This window comes from Mesoplodon mirus (genome assembly GCF_964341445.2).
Source record: "Mesoplodon mirus genome assembly, chromosome: 14".
NCBI lineage: Eukaryota > Metazoa > Chordata > Mammalia > Artiodactyla > Ziphiidae > Mesoplodon > Mesoplodon mirus.
In genome coordinates, this window is record NC_138990.1 from 54,438,715 (window position 1) to 54,466,451 (window position 27,737).

General features: G+C 41.6%; 1 protein-coding gene across 1 annotated transcript; it reads left to right on the forward strand.

Moving 5' to 3' along the window:
- On the forward strand, positions 1 to 27,519 carry QPCT (glutaminyl-peptide cyclotransferase). Its single transcript, XM_082642102.1, has 7 exons — positions 1 to 223; positions 7,649 to 7,795; positions 14,122 to 14,400; positions 19,390 to 19,566; positions 21,745 to 21,844; positions 25,051 to 25,167; positions 26,881 to 27,519. Exons 1-7 carry the CDS (start codon positions 104 to 106, stop codon positions 27,024 to 27,026), a joined length of 1,086 nt encoding a protein of 361 aa, XP_082498228.1. The 5' UTR covers positions 1 to 103; the 3' UTR covers positions 27,027 to 27,519.
- Positions 27,520 to 27,737: the final 218 nt, after the last annotated feature.

Genomic DNA, 27,737 nt, shown 5'->3' on the forward strand with positions numbered 1-27,737 from the left:
CAGTCGACCCAAGGGTGGAGAAGGGGGAAGGCGAAGGACGCGCGTTCCCGGGCTCGTGACCGCCTGCGGCTCGGGGAACCGGCGCCCAGAGAGCCCAGGAGAGATGGCAGGCGGCAGGGACCTGAGCGTCGTGGACACCCTCCGTTTGCTGCTGCTGTTGGCCGCCCTGCCCCTGGTGTCCCGGGGGGTCAGTCGGGGAGCGGCAGAGTGGACCCAGGAGAAGGTGAGGGGCTGCTGCTGGGCGATTGTACCTGGGAGGCTCTTGCGGGTGCGGGGACTCAAGAGTCCCGTGACCCCCACCTAGGTAGGATGGGAGGCGGGGCAGAGCCGAGGTCCCCGGCCCCTGCGCCCCGAGGAGTCGGGGCTCTGCGTCCTCGCTGGCGGCGGGGCTGCTTTGGAGATGCCACGGGAGCTGGGTGATGTCACCAGCCTCAGCTCGGCTGCGGTCGGATGCGGGTACTGATAGGCACAGGAAGTGTGACTCGCCTGCGGTGGCGGAGCCGGGAGGTGAGGGTGCATCGCCGCGCCGCCGCCCGCTCGGGACACGCGAGGCCAGCGGTCTCTGCGCTCCCGGCCGCCGGGGTGCTGGGCGCGTCTGGCGGTGTGCCCACCGCTTCCTCGCCGCGGCATCCAAGGAAGCCCTCCCGACGTTGAGGTTTTCATGCAGTCTCAGCACGGTCCAGTGTCACTGTCAGTCTGTTTTAGGTTTTTAAGCGGATCAGCTCCGAACGAAGGAGCTTAACTGGAGACATGCTTTACTTTATATATATATATTTCTCAAAAGACAGTAAAATGCAGTTGTCAGAGAAATGTAGAGTTGGAGATTTCACATAAGGAACTTAGGATAATTGTTTATTTTGGGGTTTTTTTTTGTATTTTTGTTTTTATTTCCATCACTGTGGAGAACAGTATGGAGGTTCCTTAAAAAACTAAAAATAGAACTACCATGTGACCCAGCAATCCCACTACTGGGCACATACCCTGAGAAAAACCGTAATTCCAAAACGGACATGTACCACAATGTTCATTGCAGCACTGTTTACAATAAATAGCCAGGACATGAAAGCAACCTAAGTGTCCATCGACAGATGAATGGATAAAGAAGATGTGGCACATATATATACACAATGGAATATTACTCAGCCATAAAAAGGAATGAAATTGAGTTATTTGTAGTGAGGTGGATAGACCTAGAGTCTGTCATACAGAGTGAAGTAAGTCAGAAAGAGAAAAACAAATACTGTATACTAACACATATATATGGATCTAAAAAAAAAAAAGGTACTGTTGAACCAAGTGGCAGGGCAGGAATAAAGACACAGACGTAGAGAATGGACTTGAGGACATGGTGTGGGGGGGCGGAGGGGGAAGCTGTTGTGAAGTGAGAGTAGCATCGACATATATACACTACCTAATGTAAAACAGTTAGCTAGTGGGAAGCAGCCACATAGCACAGGGAGATCAGCTCCGTGCTTTGCGATTACCTGGAGGGATGGGATAGGGAGGGTGGGAGGGAGGCTCAAGAGGGAGGGGATATGGGGACATATGTATGCATATGGCTGATTCACTTTCTGTTGTTATACAACAGAAACTAACACAGTATTGTGAAGTAATTATACTACAATAAAGCTCTATTAAAAAAAATAAATCAGCAAAATCTTAGCAAAAAGAAAAAGAAAGAAAGGCTTCCCATGGGGATTCAGCACAGACTTAAATCTTCTCCTTCCTGACCAGAAATTGGGAAGGGGCATTAACTACCAGAATGTGGAGCCACCAAATGTGTCTATGATACATGGACATGAATGGGACTAAATGAGGTGGGGACTGTTTGAAGGAGCTGCTCTGAAGGGATCATCTACAGGCAGGATGTATTTGTGGGTGGGAGAAGGTGCTGGATTCTTACAATGTTTTAAATGAATGAGACTCTAACTTTTGAGAAATGTCTTTTAAAGCACGAATCCCTTTTATATTGAAGAAACTTCTGGTCGCTTTTCTATTGGGAAATTGTTTCCTTTAAAGTGGTGCAAGCTAATGAAGCAAATGACAAAATCAACCATGACAATTCCTGATTCCTGGTTCCCCCTGCCCTCCCTTACTCTCCAGGCTTTCATAAAGTCTTCCAGATGTCACGTACAGTTTGCAGCCTGGGAAATGAATTAATCCACGCTAAAATACAAGCCTTCCTGCTCTGAATGGCATTTAGCTATTAGTCATGTGGGATGTGCCCTTGGCACACTGATCTGCCGAAAGGTGAGGTGTGGTAAAGGAAGCATTGATTATGAAATCCATTTTCTTTGCTTTGAAATAAAGGTGTGTCTCTAACAGTGGGATCTAATATGTAAAAACAGTTCAACCCTAATTTTTGGTTGTGTTTAGAAGACTGTGATTTGCTTATTTGAAACTTATAAACATTGTTTTCCATAGAAGTAATATTATAAGTTGTTAGATTCACAGATGGGCCCACAGGTATATATTTAGGGGCATTGGCATCTGGGTACCAGGATTCTATATATAAGCATCTGACTTGAATCTCACCGTGCCCCTGTGAGGAGGGTACGTTCATCCCCAATTTACAGATGAGGAAACTTGACCACCATTACAGCAGCGAACTGAAGAGCCCTCATCTTTCCTTAGTTTAACTATCCTTTTATTATCGGATAGTTAGGTTGTTTCCAAACTTTATCATAAAGCTGGGACCCAACATATTTTAATTGGTAGAATTTTCCTTTATTATTCGAGTCATATTGAGGGTGGAGGGACAGATTTTTTGAACAGAGGAACCTTGAAAAGGAAAGTTGGCCTCACCTAACAGTTCTCCTCCAGGGTAGTTCTGGAGGACAATTACTGCTTTCACAGCATTTCACATTCTTCTGCTTCTGGAGCCACATATATTCTAAAAAATCTTAGGGTTCCCCTCCTCCATGGTTCTAAAAGTTCTTAGCCATCTACCCCTCTACCCATCATGATTCTTATGAATCATGAAGCAGCAATGGAGACTCCAAGGAAGGGACAGGGGACCAGTGGTAGCCTGGGTATTGGTGGTAGAGGGAGAAAGAAAATGTGCCATTTTTGAGCTTCTGCCATCTGGCAGGTAAGTACTATGACATCCATTATACAGATAAGGAAGCTTTTCCTAGTCACAGCTAGTAAGTGAGGGAGCTGCGATTTGGCCCTAAATTATTGTTTTCAAAGCCTGCACTACTTTGCTTTTAGATAGAGGGCTGCTAGCCTTTAAAGAAGACAGAACTTTATCTTATTCACTTCCCAACTGTTCCACAACTACATTTGTAATATCAGTGGCATCTGACACAGAAAGAGTTCAGTAAATGCTGGCTGGGTTGAATTTGCAGTAGACACAGGTGTTAATCAGAGTGCTGTCTGGGAGACGCTCATATGGGATGGAAACTAGAATTGAATTGGCTATGCTTCTGTAATGTTCTCCCTTTAATTCAATGGTTTGAGACCTCAAATACCTCTGCAAGCTGGGCCAGCTCTACAAATTATGTAATTAAACTCCTCTTTGGCCTGGCACCATGTGATTAGTCCAGAGGAGATGCTGTAGGATATCTGGGTCACACTTTTTTAGCTGAAAGATTCTTGTCACCCAGAGCAGACTTATTGTCCTTTCTGCCTGGATGAAAGACAAGGCAGGGGCTGTAATAGAGACTCATTCCTCTGAGAATGCCTGTACCAATAGAAAATTGTCTACATGCCTTTTAACTGAAATACACCTAGAATAATTGGGGGTTGGCATTTAACATTGGGCTCAACATAGTTTTGCCTCATTTGTTTACTCTCCTCATGCCCAGCCCACACTTTCTTTCCAGGTGTCCCCTCTTCCTCCTTCCTCTCAGCCCCACATAGATGTTTAGATTTATTGGATTCTGAGAGTCAGCCTCCATAACAATAGAATGGATGCCATTTAGTTTGGAAAAAGTGAATGCTTTTCCATTCAGGGCTTTAATAATTATCAATAGAAAGGCTTAAGTAATTAACTGAGTGTGACTGTTTCCCCTTCTCTATCCATCACTGATTGGGAAGCTTTTCCCAATGATTTCACAGGGGCATCTTTATTCCCAGGGAGGCAGGGTGAAGGAGGGCACTTTACTGAAGTATGTTCATTAAGTGGGTGAGCCCAGGAGATTGAGGATCAACACAGGTAAGTGTCTGTATTCAGGAGCACTGATGGGCCTCTCTGCTGAGCTTACCCTTTATTCATTCATTAAGCATTTTTTGGTGCTATTTGTCAACTACGTTTCATCCACGATATCTGTTACAGGTAGAGATGCTGGAGGGTTATTTATTTTGCTCCCATTTTTTCTTAAATCTCTTAAGAACTCTTTCAAGCCTCCATAAATCACCTATTTATATATCTATCTTCTTCCTCCCCATCCTTATTTCCCAACATCTTGGGGCTCACGGGAATTTCCTTGGCCTCCTGTTTGGCTCACCAATTGTTGGACTGTATCCCGCAGGCTTGCAAGCCTTGTAGTTCGCTAGTTTCAAGGCCAGAGAAAGACCCCGGTGACAGTGACAGACACATCAATGATTTATTGGACAGGGGGATCTTACAGGTCCAAAACAAAGGGTCCTGGAGTGACACTCCACCCCACTGGGCAGGTGGGCAGTAGGGGGGAGGTCATGGCAGCAATCTTTAATATAAATTGCCCATTTACACATCAGCTTGATTTCCTTTCACTGTGGACATGGAGTGAAGGACCACAGTGACCAGGTAGGTTCTGGGATGGAGTAATAGATAGTACATAGAAAAGGAGCCCCTGGCCAAACAGCCTTTGACACAACAGTTCTTGATTGTCACAATGACTACTGGGCCAACTCAACTCTAAATCATCACAAGCATCGACTCTCAGAGATTCAAAAAGAACAAAGCCCACCAACATTGACCCACAGTACTTCCTGGCCCTTTGCAGCAGGCAGCCACTTGTCTTTCCTGACTTTATAATTTCTGTTCATTCAACTGATTTGGTATATATGATGGCAAACATGCCCATTTTACTTTATTATTATGTAAACATAATCTTAGTGAAGTTGAACTATTTTAGAAAAATAGTTCATCTGTCGATTCCACATTTGATGAATTCATCCAGTATTTATTGAGTGTGCCACGTGAGCCGGGTACTGTGTGGTTCTGGGGAGAGAGTGGAAAATAAGAGAGATAGTTCCTGTCCTCCTGGAGTTGACCTCTTGCATGAAATCAGACATTAAACAAGTAAACACACAAGGCCTCTGAGCTACAACCTGAACTGAGCAGGAGTTAGCCAGGTGAAGAGGAAGGGGAAAGCCTTCAAGGTAGAAGGCACCACAATGCAAAGGCCCTGGGAGGCCTGAGCCTCACACTGCTTTGGGTCCTGGAAGGATGCCAGGTGACTGAAGCATGGTGAGCCAGGGCGAGTGGCCCTGCATGGGGCTTGTGAGGCAGAAGGAGAGACCGCAGGCTCTTGTTGGCCGTGTTAAGTAATAATTAACCACGTAAGTTTCCAACTTCTTGCCTCCATTCTCTTTTCACTTCTCACATTTCTATTGTTGTCTTTCAGCTCCTTCTTTCTTCTCAAAGTGCTGTTTGAGAGTTAACAGGAGGACTTAGATCTGAGGTACCAAGGAGTTTAAAGGCTGCAGCAACAAATTTACTAAGGAAATATATTTTAAAATGTATTACCAGTAAATAAACACAAACCTTAAGATGTTCCAGATACAACATCGATATACTGTGTTTTACAGTGGAAGTGCACAGACAGTGTAGGAAGGCAGAGGAGAACTAGCACGGGATGGGGAAGCTACAGGACCAGGATCCTTCCTCTCGAACTTACCTGTAACTCTTCTACAACCTTGGGAAAATCAGTTGGTTTCTCTGACTCAGTTTCCACTGACTGAAAGCAAAGAGATTGGATGATAATCATCTCTCAGTGGCCTTTCCAGCTTGGAATTCTATCCCTCTTAATGTTTGGTAGATGGTAATAGAACTAATAAAAGGTAATAGAACTAATAAAACTTTCCGAATAGTTACTGAGGCAGTTTACATGTATTAGCTCACTTAATTATAATTACCCTAGGAAGTAGGTGTTATTACCTCCCTTTTACAGATGAGAATGTTAAGCCTTAATGAGGTTAAGTAACCTGGCCAGCTAGTAAGTGGTGGGGAGTTGAGTTGAGAGGCTGAGTTGAAGGGGGGCTGCCTGGACCCACAGCCCACGCTCTTTGCATGATAATACCTGAGAGTGATGCTGAAGCATAGCAAAGTGTAGATGGGTATAAAGTAATTAGGCAACAAGCATTCTCTAATTCCACAGTGTCCCATGGAGTGAAGATAGCCATGTGATAACTTAGACATAGTCAATTTACACTGGTCTTGGAAAAAGCTGTAAAATAGACAGGGCTCCCCTGAGCTCTGTTTTGCATTGCAAAGAATTTATGTTACCTTCAACATTCCCCTTAGGGAAGAAATCCTCTGATCAACGAATCACACCATTCCCTATGGGAAGGAGTAACACATTCCGTCATTGAGTACCTGATAAACATGTAATGAATGAATGATTCAGCATTACTCGTATCACATGTAAAGTCATATCCAAAATACAAATTTGAATGTTATGTTTGTTCAGCTGCTTAAATTAAGGTTCACTTAATTAATACATAAGTGTACCAAAGAGTGTGAGCATTAATAGAATATTAAAATAATTTTCACTGAAGGCAAAAGGTGTACTATTTAGTGGGTTATAGAATCATCAAGCTCTGGCTGAAAAGAATTGCAGCAATCATCTAGGTTAGTGCTATTCAATAGCAATATATAATGTGAAGCACATATGTAATTTAAAATTTTCTAGTAGCTCTATTAAAAAAGTAAAAGACAATAGGTGAAACCAATTTTAATACTATATTTTATTTAACTCAATATATCAAAAATTTTCATTTCAACGTGTAATCACTATAAAAATTATTAGCGAGATCTTTTACATTTTTTTCATGCTAGGTCTTTGAAATTCAATATGTGTATTACACATATTGACTGTCTACATTTCAGGAGCTTAATGGGCACATGTGGCTTGTGGCTACCACGTTGGACAGTGCAGATTTAGCTCAAATTCCTTTATTGGTATTTTGAGGGGAATGTGAATTTAAGGGACCTGCCCAAGGTCATACAACCTATAAATGACAGCCAGAAACTTTGAATCTAGTTTCTCTCACCCCAAGAATATACTTATTCTGTAAGACCTCACTGGCTTTTATAAAGCAATTATGCTAACAAATTATATTGTTTTTTGGCAGTAGTTTTTGAAATATTAAGTTTTCTTAAGACTAGGATATCAATTGTTATTTGTAAACCTTAGTTTTACAAAGCAATTGTACAAAAATTATTAAAATTACACAGGCTATAAGTGTTAAATATTAATTCTCAGGTTCAAAGCATTATATTAATTCTGTTTTAAAAACAAGCTGCCAAAACAGTTTAAGTTCTAGATCTAAGGGGCCAATTTTAAAGTCGAGTAGTTTAATTTACTTTGTATAACGTAAGAGCGATCCCTTTATTTTGAGGTTCAAAGCGAATATTTTACAATTGAAAGTGTCTCAGGATAAGTCTTAAACATATTATGAAATGATAGCCAGTTAAATAATTTTATTTGATCCTCAGAATTATCACCAACCAGCCCTTTTGAATTTATCATCTCTTCGACAAGTTGCAGAAGGCACCAGTATTTCTGAAATGTGGCCAAATGACTTACGACCGTTGCTGATTGAGCGATATCCTGGATCCCCTGGAAGCTATGCTGCTCGCCAGGTGAGAAAACAGCACACAAACCTGAAGGTTGTCGAACACTTTGCTTTCACATGAGAGATAACATTATGCCTGAAGTGCGGAGTTGTCTGATATTCAGATCTGTCATCTCATCTTTTTCACTAAAATAAGCACCCAGAAAACCAAACAACTGAGAGCAAATATCTGTTCTAAATTAAAAGATGCATGTTAACCTAAATCAATTTATGTGTGAAATCTCTGTCTGGGGTGCAACATCAGACAGGGTACTAAGTACTCAAGTCTTGATCATTTCTATAACACAACCCCAGGTACCCAACCGAGTGTTCTTGGACCCTAAACACCCAATATCAACAGGCTTGGACATTTCTTTCTTAACCGCTCTGGGTCAAGAGTGAGTTACTGTCCTAACAAGCCTTTATTCCCCTTTGGGAAATTGTATTCTCCCAGGAGGGAGAGTCAAGATCAGTGATAAGCTACTCTGTCCAGTACAATGCTTCTCAGGCTTCTGACTCTGACCCATGGTAAACAAATATATATATTTTACATTTTATACACACAAACATAGAGTTAACTGATACAAAAGTTTCATGAAAAATACCCCTATTACCTGCAATCTACCCTGATATTAATTCTATTTTACTATTTATTATTATTATTTTTTAAAAGCTGGTCATGACCCACTAATCTGTTTTCAAGGCACAGATTTGCACACTGCAGTTTGAAAGGCACTGTTATAGAGGGTAAATTAAGCCATAAGGTGGGCTAGACCTGAATGTCTCTCTGTCTCCTTAGTGTCAGTCCTCTTAAGCAATCTGAAACCCCAGCTCTGAATGACTATTTTTTCAAAGTAGCCCCATTTTAAGGGGCAACTTGGGAAGGAATGGGGTGAGGCTGGCCTCTCATATCCTCCTCTGAGAGTAGCCCACCTGCCCTAACACTTCAGGCAAACACCTTGGCACTCCGCTGCTGTGACAGAGTGACACCTGCAAGGCCTGGCAGCACAGCTGGTGGGCTCTTACTTTCTATCTAGTATTTGGCTTCTGCTTTTCAAGTTGAGCCCAGATGCCATTGTCTGTTGCCCCATTAGCCTCTTGTCTTCTATCCAAACAGCTCTTGCTTCCCCTAAGGACTTAGGTGGCAGAGACCCAAAGAGCACCTTAGTTCTTTCTAAGCTCTAGGCAGAGTGAGGAATAATGCTGATGATGGCTGATGTTCATCTGGCACTTTTTTCAGGTCAGGCACTTTACAGAGGTCTTTGCATGGATCATCTCATTCTGTCCACACAATAATTGTGGGTACAATTGTTCTCCCAGTGCTACAGATTAAAAAAGACCTGAGGGGGCTACTGTGGTGGCGCAGTGGTTAGGAATCCGCCCTCCAATGCAGGAGACACGGGTTCGAGCCCTGGTCTGGGAAGATCCCACATGCTGCGGAGCAACTAACCTGTGCGCCACAACTACTGAGCCTGCGCTCTAGAGCCCGCGAGCCACAACTACTGAAGCCCGTGCACCTAGAGCCCGTGCTCCGCAACAAGAGAAGCCACGACAATAAGCCTGCGCACCACAACGAAGAGTAGCCCCTGCTCGCCGCAACTAGAGAAAAGCCTACGTGCAGCAACGAAGACCCAATGCAGCCAAAAATAAATAAAATTAAATAAATTAAAAAAAAAAAAGACCTGAGGCTTAAGTATGCAAATTAACTTGCTCAAGGTTGTACACGTAGCAGTGATGAGGCCAGAACCCGGACTGGTATCTGCTTGACCTCTCCATCCAATCCCTGGAGAGTGGTAGCAGGGAGAGACCAGCTCTGTGGTGTGTGCTTACAAATGTGTCCAGCTCTGTATCTTCTCAGGCCCTGGTCAGAGAGTGAGGCACATACCACGCTTTTCAGTGACCTCCCCTGGGCCTCGTCTCCCAAGCATTTTCTAAAAGAAGTTCAGGGCACTTACTGGGTCTTCCCCAAATCCTCAGTTCCTCATTAGAAAAAATCTAGGTCTGTAGTGCTCACTTATCTCCACTTTTTTCATTTCCCCATACCATTTGCTCAGAAGGCCAAGTATATACCGAGAAATGTATGTGCATACTTCAGACTTGAGGTTCCTTGCCTGTGACCTCTAGAAAGCCATAAAGACAACAAATATTGCTATTTGATATTTAACTTCAACAGAATAGATTTCACAAATAATACACATAGGTTCTGTGGTGGTTTTAAAAATTCATATTCATTTAAAAGTGTTACAGAATCCATAATAACATCTTCCATGTCATGTGGGGTGGAGGCAAGTGAGAAATTTATTGACGGTACTTTGGAATGTGCTGGGAATAGCTGGGCTACCTGCACATGGGCTGGCTGACAGAGTAGTAGTCCTAACAGGATGGTTGTGTTAGAAATCTCACTTAAGAGATTTGATTTTATAATTTTGGGGAAAGAAAATTACCATGAGTTTTAGGAAAGCTGTCCCCTAAGCTGTGGAAGATAAATGGTTTCCTCTTTTGAAGATGAGGTAGATGACACTGAGTTATTATGAGGGAACTCCACTTAATGGCTTTAATTCGACTAGGATTAGTACCTTTTACTCTGAACTCCATTTTGACAAGATTGGTGGAAAATTATTTTTTTCTCCTAAGGCATTTTTGAGCACTAGATCAGATGTTTTATAATTCATAGAGTTTCAGCGTTATAATTAAAGAAGACTCTAAAATCTAAACAAAGTGTGGACTTGATATAAAATTGGTTAGTGATTTAAGTTTTAGCAGTTATCAATAAAGATGTGCATTGCTCTGAATTCCCTTTCAGAAGACAATATGGGAACAATATCCCATAGTCTGCATTTTTATTGTCTCTGATCAATGGGCCTAAAGCTGCCTGTTGGATTTTTAGAATATTTTTATTTGAGAAGATACTTTATTTGTAAATTTAATACTTTGAAAGTATTAAATTTTAGAGGATTTCAGTGATTTCTAGCTGAGAGAGGAATAAAAAATAAATTTAAAAAATCAGGGTGGTAAAGTCTCACTAAGGAGCAAGCCAGAAACTTTGTCTAAAAGAGGCAAGCTAGAAACTTGGTGGTTAAAATCCCCTATGTATGTCCAGTGCATCTGAGTAGCTAAAGCTAGGCTTCTTCATTGAAAGGTATGTGTATCCCTGAATGGAGGGCTCTGGGTGGAGGGCCTTCAGCTTGGAGCCTGAGAGACTAATATATGGTCCACCCAAGAGGAAGGAGGAACCTGAAGTCCCCAGTGGCAGGGTTCAGCATCCAGACATTGGTCTGTTTGCAGACTTACTGCAAATATCACAGGATCTGCTTCCTCCAAACAAATCTAGTCTACTAATGACAGTGTTTCTCAGAACTTGGAAATGAGAATGTAAGTTTAATTAATTTGGCCCAGGATCATTCACCAGTGTTAACCTAAAATCCCCTGGGGCCTTCCTCCCCAGGAAGTAGAATGCCATGTTTACTTTTATCTTTCTCTTCCTCTCTGTCTCTCCACTGCCACTCTTGGCCTGTCTCTGTCTCTCTCTCCTTGTCTCCCCCTCTATTTTCATATCCTTTTCTTTGTCTCTCTTTTCAATCTCCATCTCTCTCTGTCTCAATCTATCCATCTCTCTTTGTCTCTTTTCTCCCTTCCCTATGTAAAAAGATAGATGTATAGAAACCCAAAATACAGTCTGTATTCTAAATTGCATTTTAGCATGCCTGGTAGGCAGAGGCTTTTGCTACCTGTAGTTAGAGAAGTACAGCTGCTTTAGATGCCCTCTCATAGCCAAGCACTCCCTGTTTAGGGGCACTCTAGTGAGAAGAGCAGTAGCTTTTGGAGCCTACTCTAGAGAATTATAGTGGGAACTTGCAGACTAAGTCTGCAAGCCAAAAGCTCAACAATAAAGGATATTGGTGACCTAATTAGATTATGCAGCCAATTTGATTGTTTATAAAGAAATTAGTTGCTAAGATAAATAAAAATATTTATACTGAATAAAAAATGTTAGTTCAGGCAGAACTCTTTTTGCTGATGCTTTTGTGGATTTTAGTGTCAACACAGATATCAGAAATTATGACCAAAACCTGTTCACTGGATGAGGAATGAGTTTGTGTGTGAGACTTCAGCTGAGCAAAGCTAACAGATATATTTTTCAAAATCCCAATTCATTTTGTAAGCATGCAGGCAGCTATTGGTATTGAACACATTTTATGGAGCAGTTCATCATCTGGATACCAGATGTTCTGGAGGATGTGCTTTTTATTTTTTTTTAAGATTGACCCCTTTCATGGAAAACTTTCTTTTCGCCAAAGTCTGAGGATAACTTATTTTCACATTCTCTGGAAAACTTGTCTTAGATGCAGTGATTTCTCTCTAGTCAAACTATTAATGTTCCATATCATATAATTTTATATAATCTCATTGAGAATAACTTATTTGTTATAATCAACCCATATTTACTGATAGCCTACTGTGTACAAAGCTCAGCACTAAGAATTGTGGAGAATAACAAAATAAATGAGATATGAGTGATAATTTCAAAAAGGTTATAAAGTTTTAAAAATTATTTTTATATGAAAAGACAACCTGTAAATGTGTAATAGAAAAGGTAAGGTACTGTGTATACATGCTCTTTAGGCCAAAGTCCACCTCCTGACAGAGAGCAAGGAGTGAATATCTGGGAAACTGTTTGTTTATTTGGCTTTTGCAGGACTGACTGTAGAATCACTGTCCTCCCTCTGGCTTAGTTTTCCTCTTCCTGGAAGCTTCCTGCCACAGTTGTTCCAAGGCCCTTGCCTACGTGTCATGTCACATTAGTTAGGGCAGGTCACACAAGACTTGGCTAGACTAGAAAGTCGTGTGTGGAGGGGAATCTCCCATTCTTTTCCAGTCATTATAAGTTATTTGTTTATCACCTCAAGGTCCATCCCCGCCGGATGTGTTGATGGTTAGTTTGTTGTGTGACTTAAAAATAATTTTTAAGGCAACTTACAAAAATCTGTATAATATTTCAAAACAAAATAAATGGACCATAGTGAGGAAAATAAAGCAAAGGGAAAATAAAGATAGGAAAGGGCAAATGGAACAGCAATGAACTCACCTGTACCTTTTCACACCACAAACTCTAGATTCTTTTTATTTTTTTAATAAATTTATTTATTTTATTTATTTTTGGCTGCATTGGGTCTTTTTTGCTGTGTGCGGGCTCTCTAGTTGTGGCGAGCAGGGGCTACTTTTCACTGCGGTGTGCAGGCTTCTCATTGCGGTGGCTTCTCTTGTTGTGGAGCACGGGCCCTAGGTGCGCGGGCTTCAGTAGTTGTGGCACGCGGGCTCAGTAGTTGTGGCTCACGGGCTCAGCTGATCTGCAGCATGTGGGATCTTCCCAGACAAGGGCTTGAACCCGTGTCCCCTGCATTGGCAGGCGGATTGTTAGCCACTGTGCCACCAGGGAAGCCCTAGATTCTTTAAGAAGACACCTCCAGTCCCTGAAGAGGTGTTTCTTTTCCATCTGCTGCTTTTCCCTGTCAGTCACCGTGTTGCTCACAAAGCCCAAGATGACCAGGAGAGATAGGAAAATAGATTCTTTCTTATTTTCACCAGCATTTGCAGTAGGTCTGGACCTGCCTTGAATGGAAAGGGAAAACTGCTTGATATGTCATTATGGTTCAGAGTTGCTTGTTGATTCTTAGAGCGGGCAGAGCCTCAAATATCCCCCAACCATCCCCTTGAAACGGGACTCTCTGTGAATTATCCTTAACAGGTGAGCATTAGTATTTTTTGTTAGTGTTTGTTACATTATGAAATATTTGCTGACTGGAGGCACATACTAAGTGCTTCAGACAAAAAGAGCTGCCGTGTGCAATTCTCACCCTCAAAGAGCTTAGAGTAGAAGTTATGACCTGTACGACCCACCTAGTATATGTAATTTCTCAAACCTGTCTTGTTATCCTCCTAGAAATATTAAAAGTGGGCTTTAATATATACTGAACTGGAGCTCTCTCTCCTGATGTGCAGAGATGTCCATGATACACTGTTAAGTGAGAGGGGCAAGGAGCAGAGCAGATATAGAGTAGGATTCTGTTCCTATAAGAATATACATCCCTCGGCCAAGTATACGTGTTTGAGTGCTAGTACATGTTTGTATAAACAAGGAGTGTGGAAAGATATACAGCAGACTCTTAACATTGGTAATGTTAACAGTTGGTTGAGTTGGATTGGCAGGCGGAGGTTAAGGGAGAGGGAGAGGATTAGCTTTTCCTTTAAACATCCTTGCTTCATATAATAAGCATGGATTGCATTTTTAACTTGAAAGGCATTACATAAAATGTAACTGTCTAGAGCTGAAATTTTGTTTTTTGTTTTGATCAGCACATCATGCAGAGAATTCAGAGACTTCAAGCTGACTGGGTCTTGGAAGTGGATACCTTCTTGAGTCAGACACCCTATGGGTACCGGTCTTTCTCAAATATTATCAGCACCCTCAATCCCACTGCTAAACGACACTTGGTCCTCGCCTGTCACTATGACTCCAAGTATTTTCCTCATTGGGACAACAGAGTGTTTGTGGGAGCCACTGATTCAGCTGTGCCATGTGCGATGATACTGGAACTTGCCCGGGCCGTAGACAAGCAACTCCTTTCGTTGAAGGTATCTGTTTCCCTCTTGTAGATTCCTGAGATAAAACATGTTAGCAGTAATTCAGAGTGAATTCTAGAATCCTTGGGTGAGTGAGAAAGCCATTTAGAAGTGTAGGCTTTCTGTACATTTTGTACTAATTTGTTGCAAAATGAAATGAAGTTGAAATAATATTAATTGGAAGATTATATTATTTAAAATGTCCACCATGGGCAATAAGTACATGACAGTATATTCATTCATTGGCACTTGATTTCTTAGTTATGAATACACATCAAATTAAAAAAAACGTTGTTTTCTTTTTGCAAAAAATGAAGAAGGTGGAAGGTTGGTACAGGCATGTGTAGGAGAATTATGTTTACTTCTTCTTGTTTATATAGTCATGGAACATCACAGCCTTCCATACTGAGATGTGGCGGCCTTGAGTCAAGGAGGGAGTTTCTGCTAGTGGTTCTGAAGTAGACAGTGGGTAATTCAGACACATCAGGATGAAAAGCATGAAGCAGAAATACATTATTGTTATTATCTGTGAATCTTGGCTCAATTTTATGCAGCATAGCAAAGCTTTTGTTACATTCTCAGCTCAGAATACTTCTGGGACTCTCAGATGTTATTTCAGTCTCTGTGTTCTTAAGTGTATACTGAAAAAAAGTGCTAAGCTAGATGAAGACATTTTGTTCAGATATCACTCATAACCAAGTAAACACAACAAAGCAGAAACAAAAAACTTTGTTCGCAGGCAACAAATACCTTCTTTTCCCCTCAAAGCTTTATGAAGGGGCCAGCTTTTGATACAAGGGGGGTAAAGAAGTAAAAGATTTATCTTGTAATGGAAGTAATAGAGATATTTGGTTCTATTTTTGCTTTAGATGCTGAATTTGAAGAAAGCAAGAATTGTTTATAACCTCTCAGTATCTTTTTCACTGTTTTTTCATTTTGTTTTGTTTTCTGAACCTTCTATAATGTCTTTGTCCCATGCTCTGTCCTGCTTTTAACTAGCATCCTTTCCCAGCAACTGGGTGAGAGAGTTCAGAAGCTGATATAAAAGGTTAATTTTTCGTATTTGCATTTCTAGTGTAAGGACATGAAGTGAGGTGAAGAAAGACTTAAAGACACAATCTGTGTGGTGGGTTCACAATCTCTTGGTGAGCTCCTTTACCTTTTTCCATGTAATTCACACCTGCTTTTGGTGAACAGAAATAGAAAGGACCGAATGAGTTGTTGAGTGGGGATCTCCATTAACAAAATACACATACATTCTTTTAATTATCTTTTCTAATAGAGGTAAGCAGTGATGTGGACAATTAAAAATAAAGACTGGTTTTGAATGCAAACTTTGAGAGTATCAGTTTTATTCTTCCAGTTGTACTTTAACTTGATTTGTATTAAGGAGATATTTTATGTCCTTCAGCCGTCATGGGTTGGGTAAGGGGTGGAAGAATGTGACCTGGGAGAAGACTGGATAGGAGATTGGATGATGGTTCCAGTTCTTTGCAGTCTTCCTCCTCTAGCAATAAGATTGTAATTATACATTCACCTCTTTTGTCTTGTAACTTTGCTGTACCCTTCCACTTTAGCAGGTGGGACTTCCTCATTCCTTGTCTCTGGAGTTGGTTATTTGACTTGCTTTGGCCAATGAGATGCTAGTAGATGACATAAACAGAGGCTGGAAATGTGCTTGTGCAATTGGACTTGCTCTGTCATGTCTTTGCCATTGTCATGGGGAGAGCGTGCCTTGGCTGGCCTGCCAGTCCCAGGAGGAGGCTAAGAGGCTTGTGGAGCAGAACCAAGCTAGATGACTGCAGGGTGAAGCAGAGCTTCTCCAGCCTAGACCAGTTGTCCCCAGCTGACCTGCAGACCCCACAGAACTCATGATTGTTGTTTTAAGCCACTGAGTTTCAGGTGGTTTTTACACCTCAGTGTTGTGGCATTAGCTGATACAGCCTTGGTTGGAGAAAGACTGCAGGTAACATACCGACCCTAGTAACAGTGGTTACTAGGCCTTTGTCATATTGCCAGGAAGAGTGACTACAAGAAAATCTAGCCATGCAGATTTTCTAGCTCCGAGATACTAGGCTGAGTTATTAGAAGTTGAAGGCCACAGTTATTTTTCTGCCAATCCTAAAAAGAAGTAAAAAGAGCACGTTGCCTCACAGAACTCAGAGTAATTGTCCAAAACGGTCTATGCCTATCTAAATGAAATGGTGCTAAGAGAAGAGAATGAAAGGAAGTCATCGCACTGAACACTGGAGTCGCCAAGCTGTTGACATTTCTGAGGCACCCGAACCTTCAAGCTTGCAGAGTATGAAGACTGCCTCCTTTTGCTTCTGCCCTGGGCATGAACAGAATGTCTCCGGTCCCAAGCAGTCTTATTCTGCCCTGGTGTTCTGTTTGATTTGGAGTTAGAACTTTGGAACCAGTCAAGTCCCTTTAAACAACTGGAAACTTAGACTGTCTTCACAAGTGTATGCACTATACACGTGTTGCCAGTGAGACAATCTGTTTCATTACTGAGTTCTTATTAAACCCTGAGTGCATATATAGTATACAGATAGACACATCCTGTGCTTAGTACTGTCAGGAGTTATGAGAGACTCAAAATACAATAAACTGTCCTTTTCTTGGGGCCTAATTAAGGAGTAATATTAAGACAATTGAAATGATTACCATACAAAGATAACTTACTTTTCACTTGATAAAGACATTTTCCTCCTTCTGATGAAATCACCCTAAAACGATCAAGAATAATTCCATCTTTGAAGAATCCAGTGAACATCTGGAAACCACCATATGAAGACAGAAGGTGAATGGAGAAAAGGCAGATGACATATCAGAGTACAGAGATGTCACATTCCCCAGAGGGGAAAAAGGAAGCCAGTGGTCCCCTGAAAAATCCTGACTGGCTCAGGGATGGGAGGGGACAGTAAGGAAGGCAGAAGTGAGGCAGAGGGTGGACGAGGAGAGTGTTTTAAGTCTGTATAAGGAGCACTTAGGTATATAAGATTTCTACCCCACAGCTGGCAGGTAGGTGAGTATTCCACCTGTACCCTTGTAGGAGGTGACAGGATATTTTTCTGGAGAAATTGAACCAGGGAGGCTTTGGATGTTGGGACACCAGATATAAAGGAGGGCAGTAATGAGGTGCCTCATGGAAATCAGTGAGATTAGGGGAAAGACTACACACTGAGCAGTGAGATTCCCTAACCTTCCCTCACTTCCGGCACAAGAAAGACAGCAGCTAGCTCACACCCATCAGACAGGAACCTGGAGGATCCTTCTCTGGAAAATGTGAACCACCTCATAGAAAAGACCCACAGACAGTGACATTTGGGGATCCTCAGTGAAAACACTCACTGGGCATCAGATTGTCCTGCAGTGGAGCCAACCAATCTGTGTCTCTAATCAGTGTTTTAGTATCTTATTGCTTAATGCAAATGAACACAAAGGATGATCAGATATTTGAGGACCATCTCCAGCATGAAAGAAAGAAAGCAAAACAAATAATACAAGTTGAAAAATGAACTCAGAAGAAATAGTGCACAGGAGCAGAAAATAACTTAAAGAACACTCTTTTAATATCCTTAGATAAGAGGAGAAGTGTTATCCGTAACAGATTAAGGAAACATCAGATTCAGTTCCTCCAACGGGAGCACATTCCCCAGGACTGCACAGGGGCAGAGAGAGCAAATGGTGGTGTATTTTTCTTCATCCATGTTCAGCTGCGTGAGTGCAGGCACAAAGCAGGCAGAGAGTTGGACTTAATATTATGTTTTTGCCATGTGAGTTTGACCAAGGCAGAGAGAGGCACAGGAGTTGAGTGTGTACGCAGGGAGCAATTAGAATGATTGACTCTGGAATTTAAGCTGAATATATGGTGAAGTGAGGACATCATAAGGGTAAAGGAAAGACTGGGAAAAGGTGAACATTTCAAAAGATTATGGATTCCAATGGGGTTGAAGGATTGTGGGGATAGGGTACCAGAAGGGCTAATCTGAAAGGTGAGAGTTGTCAGACAGTGGAAAGTATAAAATCAATCAGAATCCTACTCACCCTCCTAAGTTCCACTCAGTGACTGTCTCTTTCATGAAGTCTTCCTTGACACTCCAAGGATTCCACTTCTCAATCTATCCAATTTCCAGAGGAGTTTTGTGTTATAGTTGTGACCCTTAGTACATTTTGCCATACCCGTGTATTTGTTTCATCTTTCCCTAACCCAACTAAAGTGTAGGTTCCTCTGAGGGAGAGACTGTAATTACCATTCTTTGGGTCTCTGTTGCATTCCAAGGGCAGATTCTTGAACCTAGGCTCAGTACAACACTGCAGACTTACATAAGGTGAGAAGCAAGATAGATTTGCGTTGTTTCAGGTTGGATTCCCTGGGAGGCGCACTCTGACGTGGAGGTTAGCATTTCAATCACGTAGTAGGGAGTGGCCTTGGCTCAACACCTGTGGCAGGGAGGGGAAAGAGATGGGAGTAGGCAGAGGAAGAAGCCGGGCTGCCATGCAGGTTCAACAACAGCCTCAGTCAACCCATGGGGAGCTCTGGAGCCCCCAGCACCTGCTTAGGCCAGTCACTGGATGTAGGAACCCCCATGGCTGACAAAATCCTTAAAGGGACTAACAACTGAAAGGCCTTCTGCGGACACCTCTACTGGCAACAGGGAAAATGCACCCTTCTGAAAGGGACCTGGGTGTTGTGTCACAGTGTCCGCCACTGCAGTTCCATAGTTCCAGTGTTCTCTAAGGAGTAAGAAAAAAGTGTAAGACTTCTATTTTCAGAGGGAGTGAAGAAGGTGAGATTTCTGTGGCTGCAAACTGTGGGACCCGTGATGATTTTCAGAGAGGAAATGGTGCAAAATAAATTTTGGCATATTTTCACTTGCTTTGGCTTCTTCCTTTTCTTCACAGCACATCTGTCTTTTTGTCCAGTTAATAGGAAAACGTGCTATTTTTTAGTTCTCATATTTTTGCTCTTTTTCTACTGTTTTTGTTTTAAATCAGGATGCTTCAGACTCGAAGCCAGATCTCTCACTCCAGCTAATTTTCTTTGATGGAGAAGAGGCTTTTCTTCACTGGTCTCCTCAAGATTCTCTGTATGGGTCTCGGCACTTAGCTTCCAAGATGGCATCAACTGCACATCCACCTGGAGCGACGGACACCAACCAATTGCACGGCATGGTGAGTCCAGGTAATTTTCACGGTGCTGCAGCTACAGACTCTGATTCAAAGGAAGCCTGTGGCAGGGAGGGGAAGCCAATTAAAGACCTAAAAATGCCACAGCATTCTTGGAGCAGAGTGTTTATAATAGAACATTTTTTTGGCAGGCGTTGAGTTTTTGAGGAATCCCAGAGCTAAAAAAGAATGATTCTAGGTTAGAAGTTGACTGAGCTCAATTAAAATGATGTAAAAATTCAGAATAAGGAAACATCAGATTCATTTCAGTCTCACGGGAGCACATTCCCCCAGTAAGTATAGAGGTGGAGAGAGCAAATCCCATCTTTGAGGCCTCTGTCAAGCCAGAGGAGGCTGGGGTCTTGGGAAATGGAGTAAGAGTGGAACATAGTATGGGGATGAGAGTGAAGAATTTCCTCGGTGGCTTCAAAGCATTATAGTGACTCCAAGTGTGTATAGGACATTTTGATGTGTCAGTTTTTTTTTTTTTTTTTTTTGCGGTACGCGGGCCTGTCACTGCCGTGGCCTCTCCCGTTGCAGAACACAGGCTCCGGACGCGCAGGCTCAGCGGCCATGGCTCACGGGCCCAGCCGCTCTGCGGCATGCGGGATCCCCCTGGACCGGGGCATGAACCCATGTCCCCTGCATCGGCAGGCGGACTCTCAACCACTGCGCCACCAGGGAAGCCCCTGATGTGTCAGTTTTGACGTGGTGCTTTGACATGGTGGTGGAGAGATTTCAGTGCTGCCTTAAAACCCTGATCCTATTACCAAGTAATGGGTGCAGCTTATGGCCCCCTCCTCATCCCCCATTCTGACCCCACAGCCCATACCTAGTCCCTTACCCCACCTTTGAATTTCCTTCCTATTCTGGCTCCCTTCCCATATTTGACTTTCACTCAGTATTTGAGTCCTCACTAACCGCAGCATGGAACCCCTGAGACTTCATTCTTCCCTGTGGCTCCATCCATCCCTGGCCCTCACCCTATCTGTGAACTGATAGCCTGTTTCTAACCCTCTCCGTTCATCCCTGTCTTTGCCCTATCACTGGCCTTCACCCTATGAGTCCAAATGACCACATTCAATGTCCTCTGTGAATCCAGCACATCTCATGTTGGCTTTCTGTCTGTCTCATTGCCTACTGGCAGCTCATAAGGGGTTAGGAGAACATAACTGGTATCTCATTTAATCACTTTTGCTCAAGTGGCTAAAAAGGGTTCAGAGGAGAAGAGACCTGATCCATCGGCAGGAGGAACAAAGTTATTTGTTTACCAGTCCAAATATATGAATCCATAGTGATAGTTAGACCATTTTTTCCCCCAGAAACAAACTCTTAGGAGCTTATCCAACCTTGTGAATATACTCCTATTTCAAACAAGACTATTTTTTCCCAGTGAGTATATTTAATCATCATTCATGAGTTAGTAGATACTATGTCCTTAGAGTCATATAGACTCTGAAAATATTTATCTATTACATGTCAGGATCAATGCTAGATATTTACCCATACCTTACCTCACTTATATAAATCAGGAGTTCTTAATCTTGGGTTAGTCTTCAGGGAGTCCTCAAGCCTGCTGATGTTTTATGGCTCAAATAAGTTAAGAAACACTGGTTTATTATAGAGGCTTATAGCCAGAAAGGACCTTTAGAGATCAGCAAGCTTGAGCTTCTTGTTTGATAGAAAAGGAAAAGGAGATCCAGGGACTAAGCTCATAGAGCTTCTAGTCAAGGAAATTTTCTTATATGCTGCTTTAAGGAATAAATAGTTACTATCCAAATGCTCTCCTTTGGCATTGGTGTTATTATAGACTGGGGATAAAATGGCTAATTAGAATGGAATAGAAGATCAGACAGGCTTGCATGCCCACCTGAAATAAAGCAAATGTATTCTTTTTTTTTCCTATGAAATATTTATCCAAATGTCCTCCTTAGTGATATCCTTCTGGGGTTACAGACAAAAAGAATCTACAATTTGCCGTTTGTCCACATTGCATAAGCAAGATTTAAAAATTTCCCCCAAAGGATTCACTTACAATGTTATTAAACCTTTTGTTTATTTATACAGCTCCCCATTTTATTCTCAGTTATTAAAGTGCAGTTAGTTTTGACTGATTTTTTTTCCATTGATGAGTATGAAATGTGTTTTGGCGACAGTAATTATACAATATTTTTTCTCCCTTAGGACTTATTGATCTTACTGGATTTAATTGGAGCTCCAAACCCAACATTTCCCAACTTTTTCCCAGACACTGCCAGATGGTTTCATAGACTTCAAGCAATTGGTAAGCACCACTGTTATTCAAGAGTCAAACCTGGTTTCTTCCCACTGACAAACACTGAGTTTTAAAATTCAGAATTTATGATTTAAGTGTGCGATTTGAGTATACAATATACTTTACTGGCTTTTTTTCTTGCTTTATTGATTAGTTTATTATTCCTATTCATCTCTTTTAGAAGGCCAACTTTATTTTCCTGCATGAAACTGAATTTTGAAATGGAAACATAAAATACTACATTTCATATTTGCATATCCTTAGAAATGGCTTGGAAATAGTTTCTGAGAGTCCTGTTTGAAGCATATGGAATGCATTTTTAGGGAAAACTCAGCAAAGCATGTTGGATAATGATGAATGTTATGTCCTCATAATGATACCAAAAGATATTTTTTAATGTTTCTTTCTTTTCCATCTCTGTCTTTGTCATCTTCTATTTTCTGCTTTATGCAGATGTGATTTTCTTTTAAATCTAGTACAGGGCTTCCCTGGTGGCGCAGTGGTTGAGAGTCCGCCTGCCGATGCAGGGGACACGGGTTCGTGCCCCGGTCTGGGAAGATCCCGCGTGCTGCGGAGCAGCTGGGCCCGTGAGCCGTGGCTGCTGAGCCTGCGCGTCCGGAGCCTGTGCTCCACAACGGGAGAGGCCACAACAGTGAGAGGCCCGCGTATAGCAAAAAAAAAAAAAAAAAAAAAAAAATCTAGTACAATCTCTGCTTATTTTCCAAAAGAGTAAGAGATGGCGATGCAACAGCAAGCCAAAATCCTTCAAGAGTCATTTAAGAGAAGGTTCAGTGTCAAATAAATGAGAGTGGAAGAGACCAGATAAGGTTAGGCCAGACCAGCCAAGGAAACAAAGATATCTATGGCTCAGGAGAGAGGCTTGGGGCTTGCAGAAGGAAAAGGAGAATAACTGCTTTCTCTTGTACCTCCACTCCATACACCCCTCCCTCTCCACACACATACACACATACACCCCAAAACAAAACACAACAAAGCACAAAAAATTGGCATCAGGGAGAGGTGAACATGTGATAGAATTTTATTATAGAATCCAGGCCAGGAGCCCTGCTTTGAGGCAAGGACATCAGGCTAAGAATTCCTTTCTAGCCACACAAACTTCTTGGAGCAGGATAGGGTTGTACTTTCTTCTCAGCAGTGGGGAAAATGCTGCCATCTCAACTCATGCTTTTGCCATGAGTTCAGAACGTGCTTAATATCCAGATCTAGAATATTATGAAAGAAACTTTTACCTGAACCTCAGATGCTTATCTATGGCAAATTTAAATTTCTAGTTTGAAAGAATTGCTATTATGGTATTATTAATGTAAGCTTCTTGGGGGCACTTCCTTACAGCACGTTTTCCTTACTTTGAGTAGCCTCAAGAAATTGGGTTTGGCCTTCTGTCAAGGATTTGATTCCCTTCTCTTATTTCCTCCACTGGAATGAATGTATATCAGTAACTCACATCTTAATACAATTTTAACCCATTGTATAACCCACCGAGTGATCCTTACACTTCAAACCATATCTCTAATTGTATAAGGAAAAGTTGTATCCTAAGGTAAAGGAATTATAATTACCAATAAACAGATGGGAATATTGTTTTGGTCATAGTAGGGCTTTCTTGATGTTCCTAAAATCACATTACATATGAATGCTTACCACTCGGTCTAATTTTACCCTTTAAATTTAGTAATTAAAATAACCAATCCTGGAAAGTTTCATTCAGTTGTCTTAAACTCTTCTTGTGATCTCTTATCATCTTGTAACATAGGCTCATATTATATGTAATCCTGTAATACATGGGTTCTATGTTGCAAGATGACAGGACTGACGAAATGTAGGCCAATGGTTCTCAAAGTTTAGTGTGCATTAGAATCACCCGGGGGGCTTGTTACACCACAGATCTCTGGACCCCACCCCCAGAATTTCTAATTCAGTTGGTCTGAGGTGGGACCAGATCATTTGCATTTCTAACAAGTTCCCAGGTGGTGCTGATGCAGCTGATCAGAGACCACTTTGAGAACCACTGATGCAAGTCATAATAGGTATCCCTTTCCCAAAGAGTGGTCACTCAGTATAGTACTTCATACCTATTCTCTCTAAGGATTCCCCTTTCAAGCTCTGCGTCTCCTCATAAGGCATTCTTCATGCAGGATTGAGGATCTGTAAGTATCTACACCTGTGTTTTTTCTCTCCATTTTCCTCTAGCTTTCTCATTCTCCATCTCTCCATTGTTCTGCTGAGTTTCTGATTCTAAGGAGGTTCTCACCTGTAAAGCTAGAATCATGTGTGACTCTTAGAAGGACTCCAAAATGTCCACACCCAAGTTCAGCTCAGAGGGTTTTTTTTTTCTTTTTACCAAGAACAGGTTTATTAAGATCCATGGTCAGTTACAAGTTTGGTTTGGTTTTTGGTCACTGGCCCCAAATGCCACTATTCTGAGTTTACATCAAAATACAAAGCCCAACATTTACAGTTTGAAAACTTAAAAAAAACAGACACCAAAGACAAAGGCTTTTAAAAATCTCGATTGAAATGTTCTCCCTGCTGCGTCATCTGTAGAATGAAAGGCATGTGAGATGCTGTGAGGATTTCTGACAGTGAACTCGTATTCATCATGTGCTTTGAATATTTAAATGTTACCAAAATATTACTGTGTCTTTGAGTGCTTGATTTGATTGAAGATACAAATGATGCTTTTGACCATCTTTGGTTGTAAACGAGAAGCAGCCTGCCCTCAGGGGACAAGGTGGTGACTGGCCCTGACGACCTGCTGTGTGGCCTGGGGGCGTCTTTGCTCCCGTAGGGTCTCTCCTCCTCAAAAGCAGGTGTGTGGCCCAGACTTGGAACTGCTGAGAGAACAGAGTGGCCCTTGCTTTGCCAAACGTGGCAGCAAAATCAGCTTTAAAATCACGAACCAGAGGAGAACCATTGTCTAATTTTGTTAGGGCTCTCTTTTAGGGCCTGATTCTTCTTTGGAGCCAGAGGCTGGGTTCCTGTCCTGGGGTCTCACCGCCCACCTCCAGGGCAGTGAGGGCAGAGGCCGTGGGCCCTCTGGGGAGGCCTGACTCCCGCAGCTCAGAGGTTGTTGCCATGGGTGTACTACTGCATAATGTTTTAAAACCAAGTGTCAAGATTTCAAACTCCTTATGCATCTGACTCTTGATCAGATAAAAATATATGTTCATCTGCTGTCTAATTATCATCTGCAGAAAATGAACTCCATGAATTAGGTTTGCTCAAGGATCACTCTTGGGAGAGGCAGTATTTCCAGAATTATGGTTATGGAGGTGTGATTCAGGATGACCATATTCCATTTTTAAGAAAAGGTAATGTATGAGTGTATATATGTATGCATGCCTGCACATGTGTGTTTTTTACCTATTGTATTTATTGTATTTTATGTGCATTTGCAACAGTCTAGAAGTGTGAAGAACCATTCAATTTAATAACTGATTAAGTAAATCATTCACCAATCATCTCATGGCTTCTATTTTTTTTTATGAAAGTCATTCCAAATCCCTGAGGACACTTTTTTTTTTTTTTTTTTTTTTTTCTTTTTGCGGTATGCGGGCCTCTCACTGTTGTGGCCTCTCCCGTTGCGGAGCACAGGCTCCGGATGCGCAGGCCCAGCGGCCATGGCTCACGGGCCCAGCCGCTCCGCGGCATATGGGATCCTCCCAGACCGGGGCACGAACCCGTATCCCCTGCATTGGCAGGCGGACTCTCAACCACTGCGCCACCAGGGAGGCCCCCCTGAGGACACTTTTATATTTTTTCCTACACATAGAATATTTATCAAATCTCATATACCTCTGACATCCTGCCTTCCCTTTCATAGAGCTAGACTGTATTCTTATAGTTTGTGTAACTCTGGTGTTTTCCTGCTAATAAAGAAGCAATATTCTTTTTCTTTTTAAAAATTTATTTATTTTTGGCTGCGTTGGGTCTTCGTTGATGCGCGTGGGCTTTCTCTAGTTGTGGCGAGCAGGGCCCACTCTTGGTTGCGGTGCATGGGCTTCTCATAGCAGGGGCTTCTCATTATGGAGCACAGGCTCTAGGCACGCAGGCTCAGTAGTTGAAGTGCATGGGCTTAGTTGCTTTGTGGCATGTGGGATTTTCCCAAACCAGGGCTCGAACCCATGCCCCCTGCATTGGCAGGCGGATTCTTTACCACTGCACCACTAGAGAAGTTCCGCCTCCCTATTCTTTACGTAGGAGCAAGAGTTATCTTTAAAAAATGTCAATCAAATTATGTTACTTCCCTACTCTAAAGCTCTGGTAGCTTGCCATCAAGTAGAAAACAACCCAAAGTCTTTATCATGACCTACAAGGGCCTCCATTTTATAACTCTTTTCTCCCTTGCCATCACCTCCTACCTCTCTCTCTAATTATTGCTCTGATCCAGCCACATTGCTTGAGGAACACATTGCCGTTCCTCAAGCAGGCCAAGCACACTCCTACCTCAGGACCTTTGCACTTGCTAATACTGCTGCCTGGAATGCTCGTCCCCAGATCTTCACACAGCTTGCTTTCTCCTTTGTTACATCTATTTAAATGTTAGTTTCTCAAAGAGGCCTTCCCTGATTTTAAATACCTCTTTATTGACCCTACTGTCTGCCTCTCATTCTCTATTCCCTTACCTTGTTTTACTATTCTTTATAAGCCTTCTCACTTTCTAAAATTATTTTTTGTATTTGTTTATTTGTTTCTTTCTCTAGTAGAATGTAAGCTCCATATGAGCAGGGCTTTGCCTTTTCACTGATGAACCCTCAATTCCTAGAATAGGGGCTGGTACATAGTAAGTGCTTTATAATTATTTACTGAATTACTTAACATTTGTTTAACGAATGAATGACTTTGGAGTATAAGGGTAAGATACAGGGAGATACACAGAAGCTGATGAACTATCAGCTGTGTTTATATAGTATAGAATAGTACAGTATATAGTATAGTCCTACTCAGATTTCCTTGAAGAATGATACTTTCTAGTTTACTCATGGGAAATATGCACTTAATTACAAGTTGTTTCATCTTGTTAGGTGTTCCAGTTTTGCATCTGATACCATCTCCTTTCCCTGAAGTCTGGCACACCATGGATGACAATGAAGAAAATTTGGATAAAACAACCATTGATAATCTAAACAAAATCCTAAAAGTCTTTGTGTTAGAATATCTTCATTTGTAATATTCTGGTTTAGTTTATGATAATTGCATCTAGTATTATATTAAAAAGTCAAGGCACCCTTTAAATTAATCTGACTCCAGATGCTGTGTGGAAACTTCTGTGTGGAAACTTCTATCCTATAGATTCATTCTATAGGTATCTTTGAATATCCTAGATTTATGTCATGTCCAAATTGCTTATTCATTTTCATCTAGTGATAAAGAAAGGGAAATGTAAGAAAAACTGAAGGTAAATATCTTTTAAAAACTTCTTTAGATAAGAAACTATGAAGCTAAATCAGATGTGTATAGTCAGTATCATGTTTTTCTAAATAGTACTTAAATATGATGGTCATGTGCAAAGTACAGCCTTAGTTTTATGATTTTCTTATACTTGGGAATCTATTGCATATAATATAAAACAGAGATGCAGTTTGAAGACTCAATTTCTTTGAGAAATCTTTGTACGGTTTATTTCATGGAAGTTAAATCAGAATTAAATGCCATGTTGCGAATGTCTTTTTTAATATATGAATGAAAAATTGTATAACTTAAAGTATAGCTCAATTTTTATAGTTTTACAAATTTAACATTTTTATCATAAAATAATATAGTCAGTACCAAAAATGTAGAAAATGGAGAAAAGAAAAAATCCCTATAATTTCATTACATTAGCAGAGTAACCATTTACTCTAGTTTTCCCTCACATATTTTCAATGCAGTTTTTATGTCG

Excerpts from the sequence above, each read along its gene's own strand:
- QPCT (XM_082642102.1), top strand. The coding sequence starts at position 104 with ATGGCAGGCGGCAGGGACCTGAGCGTCGTGGACACCCTCCGTTTGCTG. Across the intron at positions 19,567-21,744 it reads CCAACCAATTGCACGGCATG|GACTTATTGATCTTACTGGA; the intron begins GTGAGTCCAGGT and ends TTTCTCCCTTAG. Across the intron at positions 25,168-26,880 it reads TATTCCATTTTTAAGAAAAG|GTGTTCCAGTTTTGCATCTG; the intron begins GTAATGTATGAG and ends TCATCTTGTTAG.